Source organism: Sarcophilus harrisii, chromosome 2 (genome assembly GCF_902635505.1).
Source record: "Sarcophilus harrisii chromosome 2, mSarHar1.11, whole genome shotgun sequence".
In the NCBI taxonomy this organism is placed as follows: domain Eukaryota; kingdom Metazoa; phylum Chordata; class Mammalia; order Dasyuromorphia; family Dasyuridae; genus Sarcophilus; species Sarcophilus harrisii.
Genome location: NC_045427.1, coordinates 344,393,511 through 344,417,809, shown reverse-complemented (window position 1 = coordinate 344,417,809; position 24,299 = coordinate 344,393,511). Strand labels below are relative to the sequence as shown.

The following is a 24,299-nucleotide window of genomic DNA, read 5'->3' as shown; positions in this document are numbered from 1 at the left end:
ATGGGTCTCCATTAAAGATAATCTGATTATTACATAATTGGCAATGGATTTTTGAAGAAATGGTTTCTAAAGTTCTTCTTAAAGGACCAACTATCTTTACAGATGCATCCAAATATAATATTTGTGCTGTATATTCTCGTGACTTAACTATAGAGTAGTCAGAACTCCTTTTCAGTCCACTTAGCGGAATGAATTGTATGCAATCATTCTAGCTCTTACTTATTATCCAGGAAATATAAATATAATATTGGATTCGGCCTATTCAGTAGGTGTGGTACAAAGAATTGCCACAGCCCAAATAAAATTTATAGCTTTCAATATATATCAACTCTTTAGAGAACTTCAAGAGCAAGTGAGAAAGCATCCAGGTAAGATTTATATTTTGCATGTTCACTCTCATAGTGGTCCTATTTTTGATGGTAATTCAAAGGCAGATAGCCTTCTAACTATGTTGGCCAATACTCCTTTATTTCAACAAGCCCAAGAATCTCATTCTAAATATCATCAGGATGCTGGAACTTTACCTTTACAATTTGGAATAGCAAGAGAGGAAGCTAGGAGCATAGTAAAAGCCTGTACAGCTTGCTTTCCTTTCCACGCTCCTACGCTCCCTCTAGGAAAAACCCTTGTGGTTTGAAACCCAGTGAAATCTGGCAAATGGATGTGACCCATTATAAATCTTTTGGTCGTCTATTTTTTATACATGTTGTGGTAGACACTTTTTCAGGATTCACTTTTGCAATACCAACAGCAAAAGAGACAGCCCAAGTGGTCACTGAATTCCTCATACAAGCTTTTGCAATTATGGATGTGCCACAAGTAATAAAAACAGATAATGGACCTGCATATACTTCTAGACATTTTGCACACTTTTGTGCACAGTATCAGATTTTACACACCATTGGCATATCCTTTAATCCTCAAGGACAGGCAATAGTAGAGAGGAGAAACAGAGACAGTAAGAAGCTCCTCCAAAAACAAAAGAAAGGGGGAGCCACAGGTAACCCTAGAGTACTTCTAAATTTAGCTATAAAGAGCTATTAACTAATAACTTCTTGATTTTTGACTAGGACGCACTGGCTCTGGCAGACAGGTTTTATAATCCACCAGAAGGGCAGTGTCCACTACCAGCAGCTCCACTATCTTTAGATAATCTCCAGGTGATGTGAAGAGATCCAGAAAGTGGTGAATGTAAGGGACCAGATAGGTTAACTGCATGGGGGAGAGGGTTTGCTTATATCTTTACAGATGCAGAAGGAATCAGATGGGTGCCAATGAGCAGTATCTGCCTTGTCCATCGGAGACAGATGGAGCAGACCCTTGAAATGAAGAAGAATCAAGAAACATTGGGTGCTTCCATAGCTGATTGTGTCCACCACTGAAAGAGCATGGCGGTTATGACAATTGACTCATGGACATCAAAAATTGTTGGACTTCAAAACCCTCAGGAATCCCTGAGACATGATTGTTGTAGGACTTGAAAACCCTCAGGAATCTTTAGATTTTCTGCGACGTGATAAGACTGTTGAAAGACTTCAAAATATGCAGGAATTATTGGATTCTCTAACACATAAAAAGACTGTTGCAGGACTTCAAAAACTTGTGGGGATCATTGGATTCCCTGACACATGAAGTAATGGACAATGGATTGGTTTGGGACTATCTCTTGGCTGCTGAAGCAGATGTATGTGTGATTGTTATTTACATACCCTCCTTCTAGGACTTCAGGAAATCTCTTATAATACCATGTTGATTCATATTGTTTGTTATATCACTACTTTGATATACAATTCATGTTTGTTACACCACATTGAGCCTGTACCAGCTGTGGGGAGAGTCATCACTACTAGCCTGCGCTTTATTGCTATGTGTTTATGTAATATCTCCCATGCTGGTGGATTTGTGTATACCTGTTTCTAGTAAGACCCTTCAGCCCAGAAACCCACTAAGAATATCTGCCTTGACTCTCCACTTCCCTTTGGTGTTTTTCATCTCTCTTCCTGAGAAGTCGGAGGTGGGGGTGGGGGAAGGTGATCATCCCCTTTTTGGGGTTCTCACCTCCCTAAAAAGTCAGGGAGGGTGTGACTACCTGTGTTCTAAAACAAAAGAAAGCATGAGATGTAAAGAGCTGAAACTCTTAAAAGGCAGGCTTGAATCAAATAATTGAGCACTTAAGGCTAATTATCTATTCAACAATGACTTTATTAGCATAGAATTAATGCTCTATGGAAAAATAGCCCTTCACACTGTTCCATGCTGATTTAATGTTTGGTGTATACAGATAATCATAGGGAGGATTAGAGGGTGGGGTGAGACAAGCCAGACACTTGCTGGAAGGAGGAGGAGGAGAAAGGTGGAGATTCTGGATTCCAAAATCAAGAAGAGATCTTTGGCTAAACCCTGGCAGTTTGCCTGCCTCTCCCCCTAAAGACCAAGGACTTTTACTTATCCTGACTGACTGATCCTGAGGCCTCCAAGGAGGTGTAGCCTGGACTTAACAGTTTTTCTTTTGTTTCTGCTTTCTATTAATAAAAATTATTACAATATGAGAATTTTATCAAAAGGATTTTTTAATCTTTTATCCTTTCAATAAGTACATCGGGAAGGGGAAAGGTATAGCAATATATGTGGTTATTGTATGTGAGGAATGAGATGGGATTGAGAAAGATCACTAGTACATTTTAAAAATAATGACCTGATGAAAACTTTTGTGAAGTCAAGAAACTTGAATTCATACCCAAATGAAGTACCCAAACTTCTGCATTGACTTTATTTCAGAAATCCATTGAAAAAGTAAACATCAGAAATATAATTTGTAGCAACTAGACTTAAAAACACAAAAAAATCATGATCAGATTACAATTTTTTGATCATTTTTAAAAAGTGAAAGTATGTCATTATCTTTTCATTCACAGATATGAAGTAGGATCACTGAGGTCACAATTCTGGATATGTACATGAGATTTTATTCCACGATAAACCTGTTGCATGGGCAACAGAATTCCAAGTTTTTCTCCCTTCTTGATAGAACCTTTATATTTCTTGGGATGAATGTAGAACATTTTTACACAATTAGCTAAAAAAAAAGGGAGAAAAATAAAATTATTCATTCTTTCTATTATCGCTCATCTGAGTTCTGTTCCTAAATTGAAATTTAGGAGTCTTTTGGATTTATCTGAATCTCCTTTCAATGGAATGTTTCAGGAAGAGGATATCTGTTTAATTAAATAATTAAATCTATCTGGTTATTTGAGATTAAACCAAAAAATTCTGTTAGTTTGAAACTTTGTTCTTAAGACTTTGTAAAATGAATTAGTGTGTGCTTGGCTACCAAGGAAAATAATACACTGAAATTGGAATGCATCAGTATCATCATTCTGAATGTTACTTTTAATTGTACTTATGGTAGTTGTACGTATTCAGAGAGTAGTATAGGAGACTGGGTTGATTATAATTACATTATGACTATCCCATGACCGTATGGAGGGGAATTTCTGAAAGCTAATGAAAATGGGAAAAGTGCCACAAGATTAAATAAGGACAAATGTTGCTATGACTTTCAAAAAAGAAAAGAGTCTAATAATACAAATTATAAGCAAATGAGCTTGGTTTAAGCTCCTGAAAATATTTTTAGGAGTATTTTTTTACAAAATTGGTTAGTGAAGTAAGCTATTGGAAGATGAATTCAGGAGTCAGGGATTCCTAGAGTGGGATTTAGTTCTCATTAATAGAACCAGAACTCTAATAGTATCTATATTTCAGAGGAGATAGAACCCAACATGGCCTGATCAATCTATCCAAGAGTATGAAAGGGATCAGAGTCTGGCCAAAGCACAAAATCATGGATCAGTTACTAAGTTTAGAAATAGTAATAAACAGAAGAATACATTGAATATTATGAAGAAATATTATGGATCAAGAGAAAACCAAGATATAAACACAGAAGAAAACAATTGTGCAAAAAGTATAAGGAAAATCTCAGGGGAAATGCCTGAATAAACAGGGGCTCCAAGAAGGGTTAAAACAAATTAAGCAAAAGATTAAAATGAAACAAGATTAATAGAAAAAAAAGTGGAACCTTTTTTAGAAAAAAGTTCTAAGTAACTTAGGACACAAGGTGAAAAACTGTCCTCTAAATAATAGATTCCCTGAAAATACTGGGAAATGAGGCAACTGGAACTCCAAAAGGCAATAGGAAGAAATAGTTTCTATTTATTTATAATTGTAAATTCATAATTAAAGAAAATCTTCAAAAGATGAAAGGGAGATAATTGAAGAGGTAAATTCACAGAACACATGAAATCAAAGGCACGAAAGATGAAGAGCCACTTAATTCCTCAGAGAACTGGTACAAAAAAGAAAAGAATGGGGAAATATATTGAGGCATTTGAATTGAAGAACAGAGAGAAAGAAATTATAATTACTTTTCTTAACATCATAGATGTGATTCTGCTGAGAGAGAGAAAGTGATATCACATGTTTAATGAGCAAATAGGGCAGGGGAAGAATGAAAATAATTCTCTTCTACTGCTGTTCCAGTCTGATGCCTCAGAGCAGAAAATATTAATTTGGACCTGTTGGGCAAATTCATTTGAAAGGTGCCATTGCTGGTGTCTGGGGCACACTTCTGTACATAACTAACAATACATTGGAGATAGAAGTCTTGGAACTTGAGTAGATTAAGGAAGTAAAAAGCACAGATTTCCAGAAAAAGTGATAGAAGAGAGAATAAATTTGTGATCTTGGTACTAAATTTATTGTGGGGAAAAATTTGACTTGGGATTCTATAGATGAGAGAAACAAAGCTCTAGATAGGTTGGAGGGAATTTTGAAGGAAAAAGATGGTTATTAAGTGATGGTGCAAAATGAAGGTGTGAAAGTAGTAGTAAGGAACAAGAAGTATGTCACCTTCTTCTGGTACCGAGTTAATAATTCATCTTTTAATATTTTGCAAAAGTGATTGCTCATTGCATTTTTCATAATTCTTAAGTCATGGTTATTTTCCTTCATAATATTGTAATTATGGGATGAGAAGTGGGAGAGAAGGGGCAACATAGCCTACAGTATAATAAACAGTACTAATTAGAGAGGATGATGAGAGGTGTGGTATCTGCAGAAGGAAGTTGTTTCAGTGAGCACAACCTCATTAAAGGAAAGAGGTCCAGCATGAAAGGAAATTTGTTAAATATTATTAATAGTAATAATAACAAAAGAGGATTCCAGGGGATAAAGTTGGGAATGGGAATGGGGGAGTGATATTTTAATAAAACAAAGAAGGGTAGCATAGCTATCAGTATTCTACCTTTGCAACTAAACAACTGCTTGGTACAATTCTCTAAACTTGACAACCTCCATGAAATACATATAATCATAGAATCTAACAACAGGTAGCCTCTATTAAAAGACTTCTGGTGAAGAGGAACTCAACTTTGGGCCAATATTAGTGAATTTATTTTTATGGAATTAAAACCTGCCATTCTTTAATTTATGGTCTTTGATGCTAGTTTTGTCTATTAGAGGAAAACAAAGCAATTCTATTTTCCCTTTCAGGAACATCATAAATGCCTAAAGGAAAATAATATTCAAAGTCTTTGCTATGTTAGAACTATAGCCCTAACTCCCCCACCCCACCCCAAAAAACTGAATTTGGGAAACTGGCTTTGAAAAAGCCCTAAACTTAAAATGACTCAGAAATCCCAAACTTTTTTGCACTCCTAAAAAAGAACTCACCTGCATAAGAAAAGCAATGGAAATCTCATGCAAGACTGCCATCTCCCTGCCCTTTTCTTTGCTATATTCCCTGAACAAACAGTTGCAAAATTGTCAGATAAGGAAGCAGGCTAACTTGTTTTCTGGTGTCTATCAAACCCTATAAAAAGTCCTATGTCTTTTTGTTCAGGACCTTTGGATGCAAATCCTTGTGCGGTCAAGTCGACTTCCTAAGTTCTCTGATTAAAAATTAATATTTCTCAATTCGTCTCTATTTTAGCACAACACCTATAGTTTACTTACCTTCTCCTCTTATCTCAACACCATCATTAATAGCATTATCTTTTTTATAAGGTTTTGCCTGCCTCACAATTGTTCCATCAAAAGGGGCATACACATCTGATCCATCTGTGCATTCCACATCCACCCCTTTGTGTTTCCTTCCACCTCTAGAATAGAGAAAAGAAGACATGGTTAATGGTCCAGTGATACCAATGAAAACTCATACTATCATTATTTAGCTAATTGACCAACTTATTTCAAGAGAAGATACTTTTGTTCTGCCCTTACATCCTGGATCTTCTTCCTCTTTCCTAATAATCTGTGACCACTTTGTAAGTGGTGATAGCTACTATATAGAATAAGGGTAAAGACTAGTGTGAATGTGTGTGTGTGTGTGTGTGTGTGTGTGTGTGTGTGTGTGTGTGTGTGTGTCTATATTGTCCTCTAAGATTTCTCAAGGATTATAAAGGTTTTGGTGACAGCAGATCATTGAGACTTCAGTTAAATGGGAAATGTGTGTGGATATACACTTTCTTGAAATTGGGGGTTCCTATTCTCCTTTTCTGTTAGAGGTTTTTCCCTGAGATTTTTACATGTTATTGAGATGGAAAAGAAGGGGGAAAATGACATATTTCTAGGGGGTATAGTGAGTGTGTTGACCTCTGTTACCACAAGCAGAGGAATTCAAAGTGTGAACTGAAATTTCTTTTGTGCAGCAACTGCATAAGTGGAAAAATGACAATGTTTTTAATTAACGATAACTGGAAAACCAATTCACAAACCATTAGAATTTTGTGTAAGGAATAAATGAAATCCAAAGAAGGCGTTAAAGAACTAGATTAAGAATAAAGCGAATGAATCTTAGTAATAAAACTTTGTTTCTTTTATTTTGGTTATTTGAAGGCTTTCTTTTCTTTCTTTTTCTTTTTGCTTACTTTCTGATTTTTAAATTTGATTCATAATAAGTGAGGCCACCACATAAATGAATTTTATTGTATTGTATATATAGAGAGGGTATGTATAAACTCAAAACTTGTCAGTTTTGGATGGTTGAATATCCAAAATATTTGGATGGTTGAATATAAAGTGTTATTGAACAAGATAGAGGTACTCTTCTGATCTACATGAAGTCCATCAATCCATTAATTGACAAATATTTAAGTACCTAACATATACCAGATACTATCCTGCACACTGAGTATGTCAATACAAATATGAGAGAGTTCTTATTTTCTAAAGCTTACATTCTAGTAGGGGATAGAAGGAGGAGGAGGAGGAGGAGTAAAAATAAGATAGTTACAAAACAGATCCATAATAAATTTAGTATCATTATCAAATAACCATCAAGTGATTAGATGGAACACACTAACAATGGGGAAATTCTTGAAAAGCTTCATGAAGGAGGGGACCCATGAAGAGAGCTAAGGTTTCCAAGCTGCTCATCTTATATTTTCATGCCCATAATATAAATTATGAAGTTATTAAAACTTAATTTTACTATCATTGTGATTCTGAATAAATTAATTAACCTGTGTGTGTCCCAGGCAGCTTCCCAATAACTTGACTTCTGAGTCAGAGAAATGTTAATCTGCCTCAGTAGAGAAAATTATTGTACCAAATATTATACCCTGGAAAAAAACACCCACAAATTATCCCCAGGAATAAACAATTCTGATATAGGGACATCATCTATCACTGGTGCTAAAGCCTGCAATATTCTACTATGCACTAAAAAAGACAAATGCATGATAAACAAGTTTCAACTCAAACATTTCTCTGCACTATCTTCTCCATCTTTCTTCCTCCTCTTCCCCCTCTTCCCTGGTCAGATGGCCATTTTGTAATCCATCTGTGAACTTTCTTGCAATATACCTCAGGAAAAATAATTTAATTATATATCGTCAGAGTTAAATTTTTTTGTTTATTCACAATCTGTAACTTCTTAAGTACTGGGGAAACTTTTGCATTGTACAGTATTAGAAATTTGTTTGGGGGTCACTCAAAAGTGAAGTTAAACCAGCCAGGTCTGACTGTATATGTATGTGAGAGATGGGACTCACACTTGAGTTTTTCTGACTCTAAGGACAACTCCCCACTATACTATGCTGACTCTCTTATTATCCCATTACTTTGTCACAACAGAGATAAATAAGACAGACTGGAGGAAGATGGAAGACAACATGAGGAGCAAGCTTGGACTTGAAACTCTTAGCATAAATTAAACTGACCATACCTAGAAGCACCATACTTTCCAGAGCCAAAATCATCATGGTTTCTGATAGTATTTTTATTTTTTCCAGAGCATATAGTAGCCCATGGTCCTGATAATACTGAAAAAAAAAAAGGGAGGGAGGGGTTGAAATTCATAGGTTATTTTTCTTTGCCTAGGATACAGAATTGTTAAAATTGTAACCCTGACTAGTTATTTATTTACCTATTTATGCCCTGAGTATGATAAAAATTTAAAATTTTCTATAACACAAAATTTCCTACTATTTGATGGCAGATTGTTGATTTGCTAGTATTTTTGTTAAGAGTTTAACAGTACTTTGACATTATAATCAATTTAATTTTAATTGCAATATACAAGTATCTTTCAAAAAATGCTATTCAATAAAAATATTCATAATGAGAACAATAATTCTGAAATATTAGGCTAGCTTTAAAACATTACTTTGCTATTATATCTTAAGATAAATTGAAGTGAATATGCAAAGTTTGAACTGAGATAAGGAAAATGTCCTGGATAAGCAAGAAATTTCATCAACAAAGCAAACAAGGGGTGGAAATCAAGCTACCTTAGTATCTAGTAACACTATGTTAACAAAAGTGATATAAAAATGATAAAATATTGCAATATGGGGAGCACGTATCTATTGATAAGTTTTACAAAAGTTGACCCCTGGAATCTGGATCTTATTAGCATATAGTATATTTGAAATGTCCTAGTTAACTTCCACAAGAAAAAAATAATCGTTAAATTTTATTTTCCCTTAAATGATAATTTGTTAATATTATTTAAGGGTTCTGAGTATATATACACTTATATAAGGGTGTATACACACATATATGTGCAGATGTATATATGTATAGATGAATGTACACATATGTTCAATTTCATAAAAAGTCAAATTTCACAATAAAAATCATAGAACAAACTAAATACATGATACAAATCTTTGACCAAAATGTAACTTGTAAAAGCTATCCTTTACTTTTGGAACAAAAGTGTAGAAAAAGGATACATTTTACATTTACTGATTTTTTTTTCCTTTTCCTTTGTAAGTTAACTTTAATCTTTGATCTCAAAACACAATAGTCTTTCATTAAGGATTTTTCCAAAACAAATAGAAAAATGCTAGGGAACATAGTGTTTCCTGAAACAAAGTCAAAAATTTTGCTGATTTCTAATTCTGGGTTTAGTAAATTCAAGATTAAAATTAAAGTGATTTTCTAATTTTCCATACTACCTTATATTTCTTTCCTTATCAAACTAGGCTGCAGATGAAATTCATTTAGCACTACATTAACTTACTAGTTCCTCACACAGCACTATTTTGGTTGTCTTTTAAATCTTCCCTTAAAATTAGTTTGAAAACATAAAAGAAGCCATTGAAGTTTTCATTTTGACTTACCCACTGAAATCAAGGCAAGTAAAATGAGTACTCTGATGGGAAACATTTGGTCACGTTTTCTCCAAAGGTACAGATGTTTAGCGTTGTTAGAATTTCTTGGTCAGTCTCTCAGTTATATCTGATGAAGTTTAAGTATGAGCCACTTTAGTCTCAGCAATACAATTGTCTTTTGTTTTAAGGACTAATGTAATGAGAAAGATGTAGGAAGTGTCTGAAAGATAGAATTAAGAAGACCAAAGAATATATTACAGAGAATTGGGAGAGTTATGCAGAGAGATAAAGTGAAATTTTTCTGGACAAAAGTGGCTGTGTTATTTGTTTGCTGGGCTCAAAAAGGGCACAAGGAAAATTTAATGGTGTATGAAATTAAACAAAAGAATTAAAACTGACTAAAAAGAAGAAGGAACTGAAAAAAAAGGTTAGAGGAACTTGGATAAGGAATAAGGAAATGTATTCATGGAACAATGGCAGAACATACTTATGACTATAGGAATTTTCCCCCCTTGCTTGTCATAACATTTTCTTAATAACCGATGAGAATTGGGAGAGTTATGCAGAGAGATAAAGTGAAATCTTTCTGGACAAAAGTGGCTGTGTTATTTGTTTGCTGGGCTCAAAAAGGGCACAAGGAAAATTTAATGGTGTAAGAAATTAAACAAAGGAATTAAAACTGACTAAAAAGAAGAAGGAACTGAAAAAAAAAGGTTAGAGGAACTTGGATAAGGAATAAGGAAATGTATTCATGGAACAATGGCAGAACATACTTATGACTATAGGAATTTTCCCCCCTTGCTTGTCATAACATTTTCTTAATAACCGATGATAATCTCTTATCTTCCAAAGGTCATATTCTACTGTTTGAAAATAAAGAACAATTATAGATGAAATACAATTAGTAGCCGAGTTAATTATCCTAGAAAAAGAAACCAAACAAAAGAATATTGAACTTTGTCTTTGTTAAGAACAAAAACAGAAAAGAAAATTAGTGATGTTTGGAAGAAATCTGGAAAAGTAAATAAAGTAAACAATGAGCTATATAATTCTGAGGGTAAACAGAGTTATATAAGATTAAATTTAGAATAAAAAAAATTGTACTTATTTTTACCTATTATAAAAGGAGATATGGTGTGAATCAACCTGTTTTGATACATTGAAATACTTATTTTGAGCTATGTCATCACCCATGCTTCACAGATGAAAGTTCTAGGTGATGCCATCTGTCACTTTTCTTCCATGATTCCAAAATATCTAAGAATTCAGGAACAGTTCAGATCTCCAACAATAGTATATTATTTTGGCTTTTCTGATATTGACTGTTCTTTTTGCTCAGTTTTGCCAATTTGCAATGTTAGAATTGTTTTGATTTGTAGTCCTCTTACTTTGAGTGAATTTGAGCAAGTTTTAATGATCATTTAAAAAACTAAGACTATCAAGGGGTTGAGAGTTACTTTCCAAGCCTGGGAGAAAACCTGTATAAAGAAGATGGAAGACTAAACTTAGTAGACATCAAGTGGGCCAAAATATTGTGTGATACATCCCTCTGATAATGTGAAATAATTCTAAAAAGAGAGGTTGGAATCAGATTGTGAGAGGCTATAGATGCCAAAATGATGAGTTAAGATCTTATCCTCAAGGTACCAGGGGACTACTCTGTCTTGTTCCTTCTCCTCTCCTTCACTAAAGTTCTAGAAATAGGAATCTCTACCTGAAGTCTCTTCCTCTCAACTTGCTCCTTCTTTAATTCCCTGATATTTTGTCTTTCCATTGATCCATTAAACCTGTTCTTTCTAAAGTACTCACCTGTACCATATAATGAATTTTTCTTGATCTTGATGCACTTAATTTCTTAGCAGTATTTAACACCACTGACCACCCTTTCCTTTATTATTTTAAAAAAATGCTTTATTAAAATATTAACTCTAAACATCAATACAACTAACTCCCTTTCTAAAATAACTACATTTTAATTCCTAAAATATCTTAAAGTAGCAACATATTCAAATCAGAATTCATGATCTTTCTCTCACACACAACCCTCCTTTTAACTTCTCTGTTGCGGTCAAGGGCACCATCATATTTCCTGCAAATGGAGTTGTAAATCCTTCTCAACTCTTCTTTCTCACTAACTTTTCATCTCCCACATCTAATCATTTACAATTTTGTCTGTTTTACCTCTCTAACATTTCTTTTTTTTTCCTCAAAAAATAGTTTTCAACATTCATCTTTGCCAAACCTTGTGCTTGAATTTTTTCTCCTTCTGTTATTCCTCTTCCCCATCTCTTGAACAGAAAGCAATCTGATACAGGTTAAACATGTGAAGTTCTTTTAAACATTTCTGGCAGTTTATTTGGTGTTGATATGGGGTCCTAGTGGTGTTATCTGGCATGTGCTGAAGCTGGTGAGATATTTTCCTGTTTTTCCAGGGCTACAGTGAAGCAAGTAGAAATCTGGCCAATGAAAGTTACAATATATCAAGGATATGCTGAAGCAGTTGCCAGTGCCAAAGCTCCCAGCTGCCTGTTTGCTTCAACATCTGATTAGGGTTACTTTCTACTTGTTTTCCCAAAGCTACACTAAGGCACATAGAATCTGGGGCTATGTTGAAATATGTGGTACTTCTCAGAGGTATAGTTTGTTCATTTCCCTAGCTATGCTGAGGCACATGGGGGGGTACTGGTGTTGACATTTGCTCCATAGTGCTGGTGCTCAGAATCCACTGCTGGTTTGCTTAGGTGGGATTTGCTGCTGGCTTGCTGGGATACTTCCTGTTCTGGATTACCCCTTTGGGAAAAGAGTAAAAAAGCTGTTTAAAAAAGTAGAATTGGCCAAAACAAAAAAGAGATAAAAATCCACTGAAGAAAACAACCACTTAAAAAGTACAATTGGCCAGAATTGATTAAACACAAAGTCAAATGAATGAAAAAAAATGGAAGAAAAAGTAAAATATCTCCTGGGAAAAACAACTTCCCTAGAAAATAGATATCAGATGATATCAGAATGACGGGATTAGTTATAAACCATAATCAAAAGAAGAACCTAGACAGGATATTTCAAGAAATTGTCAAGGAAAGTATCTTGATGTCCTGGAACCAGAAGGTATTAAAAGAATTCACCAATTCTCAGGAAAGAGATCCCAAAATAAAAACTTCAAGGAACATTATAGCCAAATTTCAGATCAGATCAAAGAAAAAATACTACTAGTGTCCAGTTTTCTCCAGAGATCTATCATATCTAACTTTTCTAGTATTCTATTTACCTCTTTGACTTCTTTCTTATTTATTTTATGGTTTGATTTATCTAATTCTGAGAGTGCAAGGTTGAGATCTCCCATTATAGTTTTGCTATTTCTTCTTGCAGCTCTCTTAATTTCTCTTTTAAGAATTTAAATGCTACACCACTTGGTGTATATATGTTTAATATTGATATTGCTTCATTATCTATGCTACCCTTTAGCAAGATAGAGTGTCCTTTCTTATCACTTTTAATTACATCAATTTTTGCTTTTGCTTGATCTGAGATCAGGATGGCCACCCCTACTTTTTTGACTTCACCTGAAGCATGGTTGGTTCTGCTCCAACCTTTTACCTTTACTCTGTATCTCTTCAGGTGTGTTTCCTGTAAACAACATATTGTAGGAATCTGGCTTTTAATCCATTCTGCTAACCACTTCCTCTCTATGGGGGAGTTTACCCCATTCACATTTATGGTTAAAATTATCAGTTCTGTATTATTTACCATCTTGTCCTGTTTATGCTTTTTTTCCCCCTTACCCCCTCGCTAAAATTAAACTTGTGAGCACCACTTGCTTCTCACAGCCCTCCCTTTTTAGTATCACTCCCCCCACCTTAGAGTTCCTCCCCTATCTTACTCTTTTTCCTCACAATTTCTGTATTCCCTTCCACTTAGCTTATTCCTTCCCTTTTCTCTTTTCCTCTCCCACTTTTCAATAAGGTGGGAGAAGTTTTACCATAAATCAAATATGTCTAATATTTTTCTCTTTAAGCCAATTCTGATGGCAGTAAGATACACACTATATTCATCCCCCTCCATTTTTTCTCTCAGATATAATAGTTTCTTTTGCCTCTTCATAAGATGTAATACCCCCACTTTACCCTTTTCCAGGTACAATTTCCTTTCCACCTCTAGTTTCTAGAACAAGGTATACATGTATTCTTTATATATCTTTATAGCAGAAATATAGTTTCCAAGAGTTCTTTTTACCTTTTTAGGTTTCTCTTGAGTTCTATATTTGTAAATCAAATTTTTTGTTTAGTTCTGTTTTTTTTTCATCAAAAATAGGTGAAATTCACTTATTTCGTTGAATGTCCATCTTCTTCCCTGGAAAAAGATGCTCATTTTGGCTGGGTAAGTTATTTTTGGTTGCATACCGAGTTCCTTAGCCTTTCAGAATATCATATTCCAGGCCCTTCAATCCTTTAATGTGGATGCTGCTAAATCTTGAGTAATCCTTATTGTGGCTCCTCTATATTTGAATTGATTTTTTCTAGCAGCTTGCAGTATTTTTTCCTTCGTCTGATAGTTCTGGACTTTGGCTGCTACATTTCTTGGTGTTTTGATTTTAGGGTCCCTTTCAGTAAGTGATTTGATGAATTCTTTCAATTTCAATTTTATGCTATGTTTCTATAACTTCTGCGCAGTTCTCTTTGATAATTTCCTGAAAAATAGTGTCCAGGCTCTTTTTTTCATCATATTTTTGAGAGAGTCCAATAATTCTCACATTATCTCTCCTAGATCTATTTTCCAGGTCTGTTGTTTTCCCAAAAATGTATTTGACATTTTTTTTCCATTGTTTCATTTGGGGGGAGAGAGGGTTTGCTTGACTGATTCTTGGTGTCTCTTCAAGTCATTCAATTCCATTTGTTCGGTTCTGATTTTCAGTGAAGTCAATTTTTTTAATATCTTTTTTTTATATCTTTTTATAATTGTCCAATTGAATTTTTAAGTGAGTTGTTTTGTTCTATGGAATTTTTTTCCATTTTACCAATTTTATTTTTTAGAGAGCTATTTTCTTTTTCTAGTTCACTAATTCTGTTTTTCAAGGATTTGATTTCTTTATCCACTCTATCTTTAAATGAGTGGGATGACTTATCCAGACTCTCTTGACAAGTTTCCCTTTCCTTTTCTTCTAGCTCTCTTGTGAGAGCCTTCTTAATTTCTTCTATGAGATTCATCTGTGTTGAGGACCAGATCATATCCTCCTTTGGGGATTCATCTGGAGACAGTCTGTTTTTAGTCTCCTCAGGGTTTAAAGTCTGCTTTCTATCCATATAGAAGCTATCAATAGTTAGGGTCCATTTAAATTTTTTGCTCATTTTGTCAGAGAAGAATCAAAGAAGACAAACTAGCAAATAAAAAAACAAACAAACAAACAACAACAAAAAAAACAAAGGCAGTCTGCCTTTTTTGGGGGAGCGGAAGGGGCTGGATGGTGTTACCAAGCTTCCTCTACAGACTGTGGGGGGGGAGGGGGCGCGGCAGCAGCAAGGCAGTAGCAGGACAGCAATGGCTACGCTGAGTCTGCTCTCTGAGACTTTGAGAGCATGCTGAAACACTACAGGTAGGTGTGGCCAGGTCCTAAGAGACCCTAGCATTTTGGGGTTATAGTCTTCACCCCCTGTGTTTTTTAGATTCTCTGCTTGTCTACTGGCTTGCTGCCAGGGCAAAGTATCCAATATTGTAGTAAAGCTCTCCCTGCAGAGAAGGCTGAGATCACACCCTATCCCACTCTGGTCTGCTCAGCTGTGAGCTGCCTCCCCTCAGCCTGCGCCCAATCTAAAACCATCCCCGCCCTCAAGCAAAAACAGACCTTTTCTAGAGAATTTCAAGGATGTCTTCTCTTGGTAATTATTTGTGGTTTTTTTTTCAGTCAAGCATTAATTCGGAGGCTTGTCACGAAATAAATTCTGAGAGAAAATACGGAGCTTAAGTAGATGTGTGTGTCCTCTCCACCATCTTGACTGGAAGTCGAATCAATATGTTGTTTTTTTACAAGAAAAATACTTGAAACATAGAGACACACACAGAGTAAAGATAAAAGGCTGGAACAGAATATATTATGGTAAGTTAAAAAAAAAAAAGGCAGTGGCAGCAATTCTGATCTTAGACAAAGTAAAAGCCAAAATATACTTAATTAAAAGAAATAGGGAAGGTCATTGATTTATCCATAATCCTTGAAGATGAAATGTTAAATCTTGAAGTATGGAACAAATTAAAAGATTAATTGGGGTGGGCACAGTGGCACAGTGAGTAGAGCATTGATCCTGAAATCAAGAAGACCTGAGTTTAAATTCAGCTTTAACATTAATTGTGAGACCTAGGGGAAGTCACTTAACCCCAACTGCCTTAAAAAAAAAATTGGGAAATAGTTGATTTTGAATGGGACATGATTAAGAAGTGGCATATTGGTTTTATTTACAACTTTTTTAATGCATACAAATCAGTGACCAAAAAAGCAAATATTCTTTTCCTTTGAGCTATGTTTCATTCTTCTCCCCTGCCTTCTCATTGAAAAGTGTTTTTGTTCCTTTATTCAGTTCGTAAACATATAATAGGAGTAATTTCATCAAAAATTAATGTCAACTGTGATGTGAAACAAACCACTCATACAAAACACCAAATTTCTTTTTCTTTTCTTTTCTTTTTTTTACAAAATAACAAATTTTTTTTCCTTTCTTTCTTTCTTTTTTTTTTTAACTGAGGCTTTTGGGGTTAAGTGACTTGCCAAGGGTCACACAGCCACAAAACACCAAATTTCAATTTATATTTTACTAATATTATATATATATATATATATGTGTGTGTGTGTGTGTGTGTGTATATATATATATGTGTGTGTGTGTATATATATATATATATATATATATATATATATATACTTATACTGTCATATCTGTAAAGCATAACATCTCTCAGAATGGCCATTTTAGCACTAATATAAAAAGTTTTGTTTTTTTTTTATGTACACTCCATAAATCTTCAGGCAAGTAAAACATATAAGATTTTGAACATAAAGGCAAAACTATTTTCTCCAAGAATTTAAAAACTAAATTTTATTTTTTGATGGCTCACCAAAAATTTTCAGTAAAATTTAGATAAAGCACAGTTTAGAAATAAGGAAAGAAACTACATCTCATTAAAGACTACCATAAACAATGAAGCAATAGTAATACTAAACAAATATGTACCAAGTGGTATAGCATCCAAATTCATAAACCAGTTAAATGAATTATAGAAAGAAGTATATATCAAAACAATACTAGTGGGGCACTTCTACTATTGTCTTTCAGAACTTGATAAATTTGAGCAAAAAAGAAACAAAAAAAGAAACTAGGGAGGTAAATAGAATATTAGAAAAAATAGATGTCACAAACTTTTAAAGAAAACTGAATGGAAATAGAAAGGAATATACATTTTTTTCAGCATCAATGGTACCTATGCAAAAAATAGACTAGGTAATAGGACATTAAAACCTCAAAATCAAATGTAGAAAGGCAAAAATATTAAATGTATTCTTTTCAGATCATAATGCAATAAAATTATGTTCAAAAATCCAAGTGAAAAGAAAGGTTAAAATAATTGGAACCTATTATTAGAATTATTAGATATTAGAATAATCTAATCATAAAGAATTAGTGAGTCAAAGATCAAATCAGACACAATAGTTTCATTAAAGAGAATCACAGCAATGAGACAGCATGCCAAAATTTATGAGATGCAGCAAAAGCAGTACTTAGGGGAGATTGATTTTTTTTTTAATTTTTACATTAACAAAAGAGAAAAAGAACATATCAATGAATTGTACATGCAACTAGGAAAAGACAAATTAAAAATTCTCCCCAAAGCAACAGATTGGAAATCCTGGAAATCAAAGTTGAAATTAATAAAATTGAAATAAAAAGTAAAAACAGCAAGATTGATAAGCCACTGGTTAATTTGATTTTAAAAGAAGAAAATCAAATATCCAGTATCAAAAATGAAAAGGGTAAAGTCACCACCAACAAAGAAGAAATTAAAACAATCAGCAAATTTTTGTACATTTATATACCAATAAATCTGACAATCTAAGCAAAATCAATAAATATTTACAAAAATACAAATTATCTGGATTAATAGATCAAGAAATAGAATGCTGAAATAACCTCATCTTAGAAAAAAAAAATTGAACAACCCATTAATGAATACCCTGGGGAAAAAATCCTCAGATGAGTTCACAAACATTAAGAGAACAGTCAATTTCAATACAATATAAATTATTTAGAAAAACAGGCTAAGAAAGATTTCTATCAAATGCCTTTTATGTTGGAAGAACTAAAATAAAGAAAATTATAGACCAATTTCCCTAATGAACATTATTGAAAAAATTTTGAGCACAATACTAGAAATATGATTACAATTAGCACTATACAAAGTATAAGGATTACACACTATGACAGGGTGGGATTTACACCAGTAGTGTAGGATTGGTTTAATATTAAGAAAACTATCTACATAATTGACCATGTCAATAACAGAAGCAACCAAAATCATATGATTATCTCAATAGATGTTAAAAAGACTTTTGACAAAATAGAGCATCCATTCTTATTAACACTTAGAGAACATAGGAATTAAGAGAGTATTCCTCAAAATGATAATCAGGATCTATCTAAAACTATCAGCAAGCATTATCTGTAATGGGGGAAATCTAGCTAGAAGTCTTTTCAGATTAGGGGTGAAGTAAGGATGTCCCTCATCCATCACTGTTATTTGGTATTGTATTAGAAACTTTTGCTATAACAATAAAAGAAGAAAAGGAAATTGAAAGAATTAAAATAGGCAAAGAGGAAATAAAACTATTACTCTTTGCAAATAATATGATGATCTATTTAGAGAATCCTAGAGAATGAGCCAAAAACCTATGTGAAAGTATTAACAACTTAGCAAAATTGTGGAATAAAAGAAAAATCTCACATAAATTATAAGCATTTCTTTATATGACCAACAAAGCCCAGCAGCAAGAAATAGAAAGGGAAATTCTACTTAAAATAACTATAAACAATATAAAAACCTTGAGAGTCCATCTGCCAAGACAAACCTGAGAACTATATGGACACAATTACAAAACACTTTTTATACACATAAAGTCATTTCTAAACAATTGGAAAAATATAAATTGCTCATGGATAGGCCAAGGCAACATAATAAAAATGAGTTTTGCCTAAAATAATTTACTTATTCAGTGCTATACCAATAATTAAAAAAACCATAATTCATCTGAAAAAACAAAAGTTCAAGAATATCAATGGAATCACTTTTAAAAATACAAAGGAAGGTAGCCTAGTAATATTTGACGTAAAAATTACTGTAAACCAATTATTATCAAAACTATCTGGTAATGACTAAGAAAGAGAATGGTGGATAAGTGGAATAGATTAGATGTACAAGTCATAGTATTTAATGACGATAGTAAATTAGTGTTTGAAAATACCAAAAGCCTTAATTTTTGAGGGAAAAAAATCACTATTTGACAAAAACTGCCGGGGCAACTGGAAAACAATCTAGGTAAGTACATAATACCTCACACTATATATCAAAATAAGGTCAAAATAAGTGTGTGATTGAGACATAAAGAGTGACATGATAAGCAAATTAGAACAAGGATACTCTTAAGGTCTCATTTAAGAATTTTTGAATTAATTATATGACATGGAAGACACTGGCACAAGACTGTCTAGCACAGTGTGCTGGATTTCAACCAGTTCAATCCTGCTTCGTTCATAGAGCACACATGTCATGTGCTCTATGAACGAAGCAGGATTTGTTGTGCTGCATTACAGATTGAATTGACTTAGAAGAAATGTGAGATGCTCTAAGTTAGAGTCCATCCCAATGTTCATAGGGACTATTTGTTTTCAACCTGTTGCAGAGCAGTGTGTGTGTGTGTGTGTGTGTGTGTGTGTGTGTGCATATGTAGATACACACCTATATATACATCCATATACATATTTTTTGGTTAAGCTAAAATAGATTTTTGAGATTTATTTGACTTTAATTCATGAAATTTCCTAAATATCAATCAAATGTTCTGAACAAACTGAATTTCCATTTGAATATTTTCCAATTTTACATAAATCATTTTTCCTTGGTGAGCCAGGAAAGAGTTGAGATGTAATTTTTTGTGTCTGGGCTTCTGATTCTAGAAAACTCCAAAGTAGGCTGATTTTTTTTTTGACAGTCTTCAAGTAGCTGTGAACTGCTTCTCTGTTTTCCTAAATTTAGTGCAAATAGATTTCAATTTATATATTCTTTTAATGGGCTTTGATTAAAGTTCCTTTAAAACTATTTTTACCATCAATATCTCAAATAGCATCAATACTAATGAAATATGCAAATAGATCTGCAAATTACACTGCATTATGCCTATTTTCTTTCTCTCCCTCTTATCCCTTCTTCAGGTCAGAGAAGGAAGAGGAAAGAGAAAGAAATTCTATACACTATCTTCCTAGGCCTAGTGAGGCCTCACTGAATTTGCTTGATGTAATTTACCCACTCCCAAAATTATTTATCTCAACATTAGCATTGTATATTGGTTCTATCTAAAAACCCATAGAGTTATCAAAATATGAAACAAGTTTTATCCAATAAAGCCCTTAGCATTCATTTAGTATTTGTATTTTGTTAAGTAACAATCAATATTAGTTACCTTTACAAATCAGAAAACTGGGCAGATATAAATTAATTTGTCATAAATTAGATAGTTAATACATCTTTATAATTAAAATAAAGAATGGTAAGTTTACCAAAAACCAGAGGTTGAGTGTCTTACACACTCCATGGTGCCATGCTGGATGCTGCCAGGGGCACCCAATTCTTCTCAAGAAATTGTTGGACAGAAACTGATGAAAGTTGGGGTGGCTGGAGACAGGATTCTGAGAATGGTAGAGTTTGACTCCCACCTGTTGAATTCCTTCCACCTGGGTTGGGCAGGAATTTTATACAAGGCTTTGAATCTATCACTTTTAAGGCTTTTCCTACAATACTTAAGCATATGAGAGAAGTTAGGAAATAGTGATAAGGATGATAACAATCCTCTGAGAGTTGACCCACCTAGAGTAGGAAGGAAATTACTCCAGACAAGATAGAATTCAAAGAAACGTTAGTAAAAACTGCTATTTTCCTAATTGTTGTTTTTGACTAATTTCCAAATTTCATAATCAATTTTCTCAAAATTTTGAGACTTTCCTAAGGCATTTTTGCTCACAAAGCTTTTGAGAATCTGTAAGATCTTATTTTAATTATATTTTCTAACCCCTTTTTCTGTGCATTTTTTCAATCTTTGGCCAGAGGTTTTAAATTCACAGAAAAAAGGTTAGACCTTTTTTTTTTTTTTTTAAGGAAATTTTTCTAGTATACAAACTATAGTATAGAGATTTTTTTTCTGACTGGTTGCCTATGACTCTTTCCAGGCAACAATATCTAGCTTATATAAAAAACATGACATGGACATTCTACACAGAAACAAAAATAGACACAGACAAAAATGTCAGGGAAGAAAATTGTCCTAGTTTTGTAGAATGTCATAAACTTGAAAAATAAAAATCATTGTGCAAGCATCAACCATTCTTACACACACACACACACACACACACACACACACACACACACACACAATTACTATTACTACTAAAGAAATCTCCTTTTAACCAGCAGGATGTTCAGAAATGGAGCTGTTTCAAAAAATAGCAAATTTGCTATCTGAAAAATATTAAGATCTTGAGTAATATACAATGTAGTAATAATTGCATATAGGTCCTTCTACTGTGTATATTCAAAGGAAGTATTAAAAACATATTTAGTAATAGTATTCAAGACAAGTATAGAGAAACAAAGATCTTGAATGAGGTTTTTGTTGCTATTTTTATGCTAAGGAGGGTTTTGACAGAAAAAGACAAGACAAGAGTCTTTTTTAGATAAGCAAAAAGGGTTTGGTATTGCTGGTTCATCTTAAGTTTAGGGCTTTTTTCAAACCTCCCCTCTGATGAGTTATGTGAATTGAGGGTAAGAGATCCATTCCCTCTGGTCGATGTTGCAGATCCCTTGCGAAAGAATTTGCAAACCCAAAGTTTGTGGCAAAAGGAGATTTATTTGCACTAAGAAGACAGCTTTCTTAGTGGACAAAGAATCCTGTTAGGATGATTTTGCAGAGATGAGTTGACATTGAGAAGAAAATATCTTTATCAGTGGTTTAAGTCCAGAAAGGCAAATAGCTCCTGATTAGGAATTAGCAAAGGTGGGTTAAATAAACAGTATGCTAAGAAGACAGCTTTCTTAGCAGGAAAACTCCTGATTAGGAATTTGGCAAAGATTTGGGGATTAGAATTGTCTTTTATTAGCCTCTGAGGCTTTATCTGGGTTTCTCCAGGCTTCCCCTCTCTTTTCTTCCCCCCACCCCACACAGCTGGGAGAAGTTCAAGGGACTAATCTCCAATTCAACAGAGGGTGGTGATTATGCCCCTGGCCAAGATTTCCAATTGAATGAAATTACTTCTCTTGGGAAGGGTGTTGTCTGGGAAAGGTGTGGCCCCTCCCAGAGTCTGGGAGAGTGTGAGACTCAGAAACACCTTTCCCCCAAGGGGTACATCAGGGATCCCCCCAGAGGTTAAAGGGGGACAAAATTTACATCACCTCTCAAAACCATCTTTCCAAGGGGTTTAAGGCACAGTCCAAGTAGATGGAATACATATACAAAGAAGCTAACTTTTGTTATAGAAATATCCATCGATGCTTAGTCATGAATTGTAAAATCTGTAGCTAAAAATATATTATCAATTGGACCTTAATACTTAGTCAATAGAACTTGCTAATCATTATCAGAAGCTAATAAAGATCTTTAGAGTAAGGCTGATGAACTATATGTGGGACATCTCTGGTTAATTTCAAAAGTCTTTTTAAAGCTTTTTGAATCAATATCACCACCATCTGAGGGAAAGCAGAAAGGCCCTTATGAAACTGGTTAGCCAAATACATCCATTTTGTCCAAGTAACAAGAATTTATTGCTTCTCCTACTGCTTGCAACTGATCCCAGCTTCCTTGATAAGATTTCTTTTAGAATTTGTATTAAGGGCTCCTTGTAAAATTTGAAATAATTTTGTCAATTCATGAGTTCCCATTTTCAAATACAGTTTTATCCAACTAATATCCCTCACTAATTCTTGATAATCATTTAGAGTAACCAAATTTACCCCTCCAATTTCCATTTTAGAATTGGCCTAAAATCAGTGATAGACTGCATCCAGAATGCCTCCTTCCCTGTGCTCCCCAAAACCTTCACTACCTCAAACTTTTTTATTTTTATATACACATTTTTAAATTTTATTTTTATGCTTTTCCTATTTTTATGTAAGGTGTTATTAACACTGTGCTATTTTTTTCCCTCTATTTATTTAAGCAAAAATACCATGGTGAGAAGTGGCATAGCAAAGAACACATATCTTCTTAAAAATTCTTTAAAAAATTAAATGTTGGCAATGCTTGTAAACTGCATCTTAAAATAAGACCTAGCACATCAGAAGGAAGTAGATTTGAGTGCGTCTCTGGTGAGGAGAAAATATATTCCATGTTCATAATTAAAGCATCTACAAGAATTTGAAAAAAAAAATTAAATAGTAAATTTTCTTAATTTTTAAGCAGTCAAAGTGGAAGTAGGGTATTTTTATTTTTCCCCCCAGTTAATTAGATTGTAGCATTTTAAAAGGCAGGTTGTTTCAATGGAGTTTTAACTTGCCTCCCTGATAGAAAACTGGCTTGCTGTCTTATACTTTGAACTGGATTATTTTGATTAGGTGCTGGAAAGACTAATTGTATTTCAAAAGAATTGTATTTCTCTTTCTTTAGCTCTCTAAAGTGTTTCAAGTGAACTATCCCCTTAGGTAAAAGGATTTGACTTCTCTTCAGGTTTGTGTCTATGAGAGAGATGTGAACAGAAAACCTGGGGGAGGAGAAGAGGTACTAATTCTTCCCCTCTTCCAGCATTCAAACTTTGCAATCTCTGCCCTCCAGTCTTTCTCCAGAGTACTAATGAAAGAATTTACTTTAAGAATTTAAGGGAACTGTCTGTGAGGAGAAATATTCCAAAATAGAGTATACAGAAATTGGAAGATGTCCCAGTTCTTTTCCTTTAACTAATTAATACTTTCAGATACTATTTTCAATCCCTGATATCTGATTGATTTGCCTTATTCCAAATTCAACATGTATACTATATTGATATCAGCTGGACAATAATCAATCTTATAAATTTTATCATACATATTACTATATGATATCTGATGTCTTATATTTTATATTTATTTGATATTTTATATTTCCCCATGTCAACCTGGACAAACTATTTCTAATGCTAAATTATTTCTAGTGATAAAGTGCCTGATCACATTTTCCCCCCACTTTATCCTTACTTTTTATTATTTAATTCTCCTCTTTACCTGAATATGCATGCTTCTAAAGAGGGCACCCTTCCATGGAAGCTCTGTCCATTGTAAAGTTCCACTGATGAAGTTCTGCCTCTATTCAGGCACCACTGTTGGAGTCCAGCTCCAGTAGTGAATTAAGGGTGTGAAACACAGGTACCAGGTGGAAAGAATTCAATATGAACTCTTCAACTTTATTGATCA

The 24,299-nt window shown here is 33.8% G+C and overlaps 1 protein-coding gene across 2 annotated transcripts; it reads right to left on the bottom strand.

The window, feature by feature from the left end:
• Positions 1–2,742: 2,742 nt before the first annotated feature.
• On the bottom strand, positions 2,743–24,299 carry LECT2 (leukocyte cell derived chemotaxin 2). 2 transcript variants are annotated; one of them, XM_031953017.1, is made up of 5 exons: positions 24,111–24,299; positions 9,627–9,837; positions 8,225–8,321; positions 6,013–6,158; positions 2,743–3,076 (listed from the first exon to the last, which is right to left on the bottom strand). In XM_031953017.1, exons 2-5 carry the CDS (start codon positions 9,670–9,672, stop codon positions 2,910–2,912), a joined length of 456 nt encoding a protein of 151 aa, XP_031808877.1. In that variant the 5' UTR covers positions 9,673–9,837; positions 24,111–24,299; the 3' UTR covers positions 2,743–2,909. The 2 variants fall into 2 exon arrangements, with proteins under 2 accessions (XP_031808877.1, XP_031808878.1); XM_031953018.1 differs by having other exon boundaries at positions 9,627–9,744.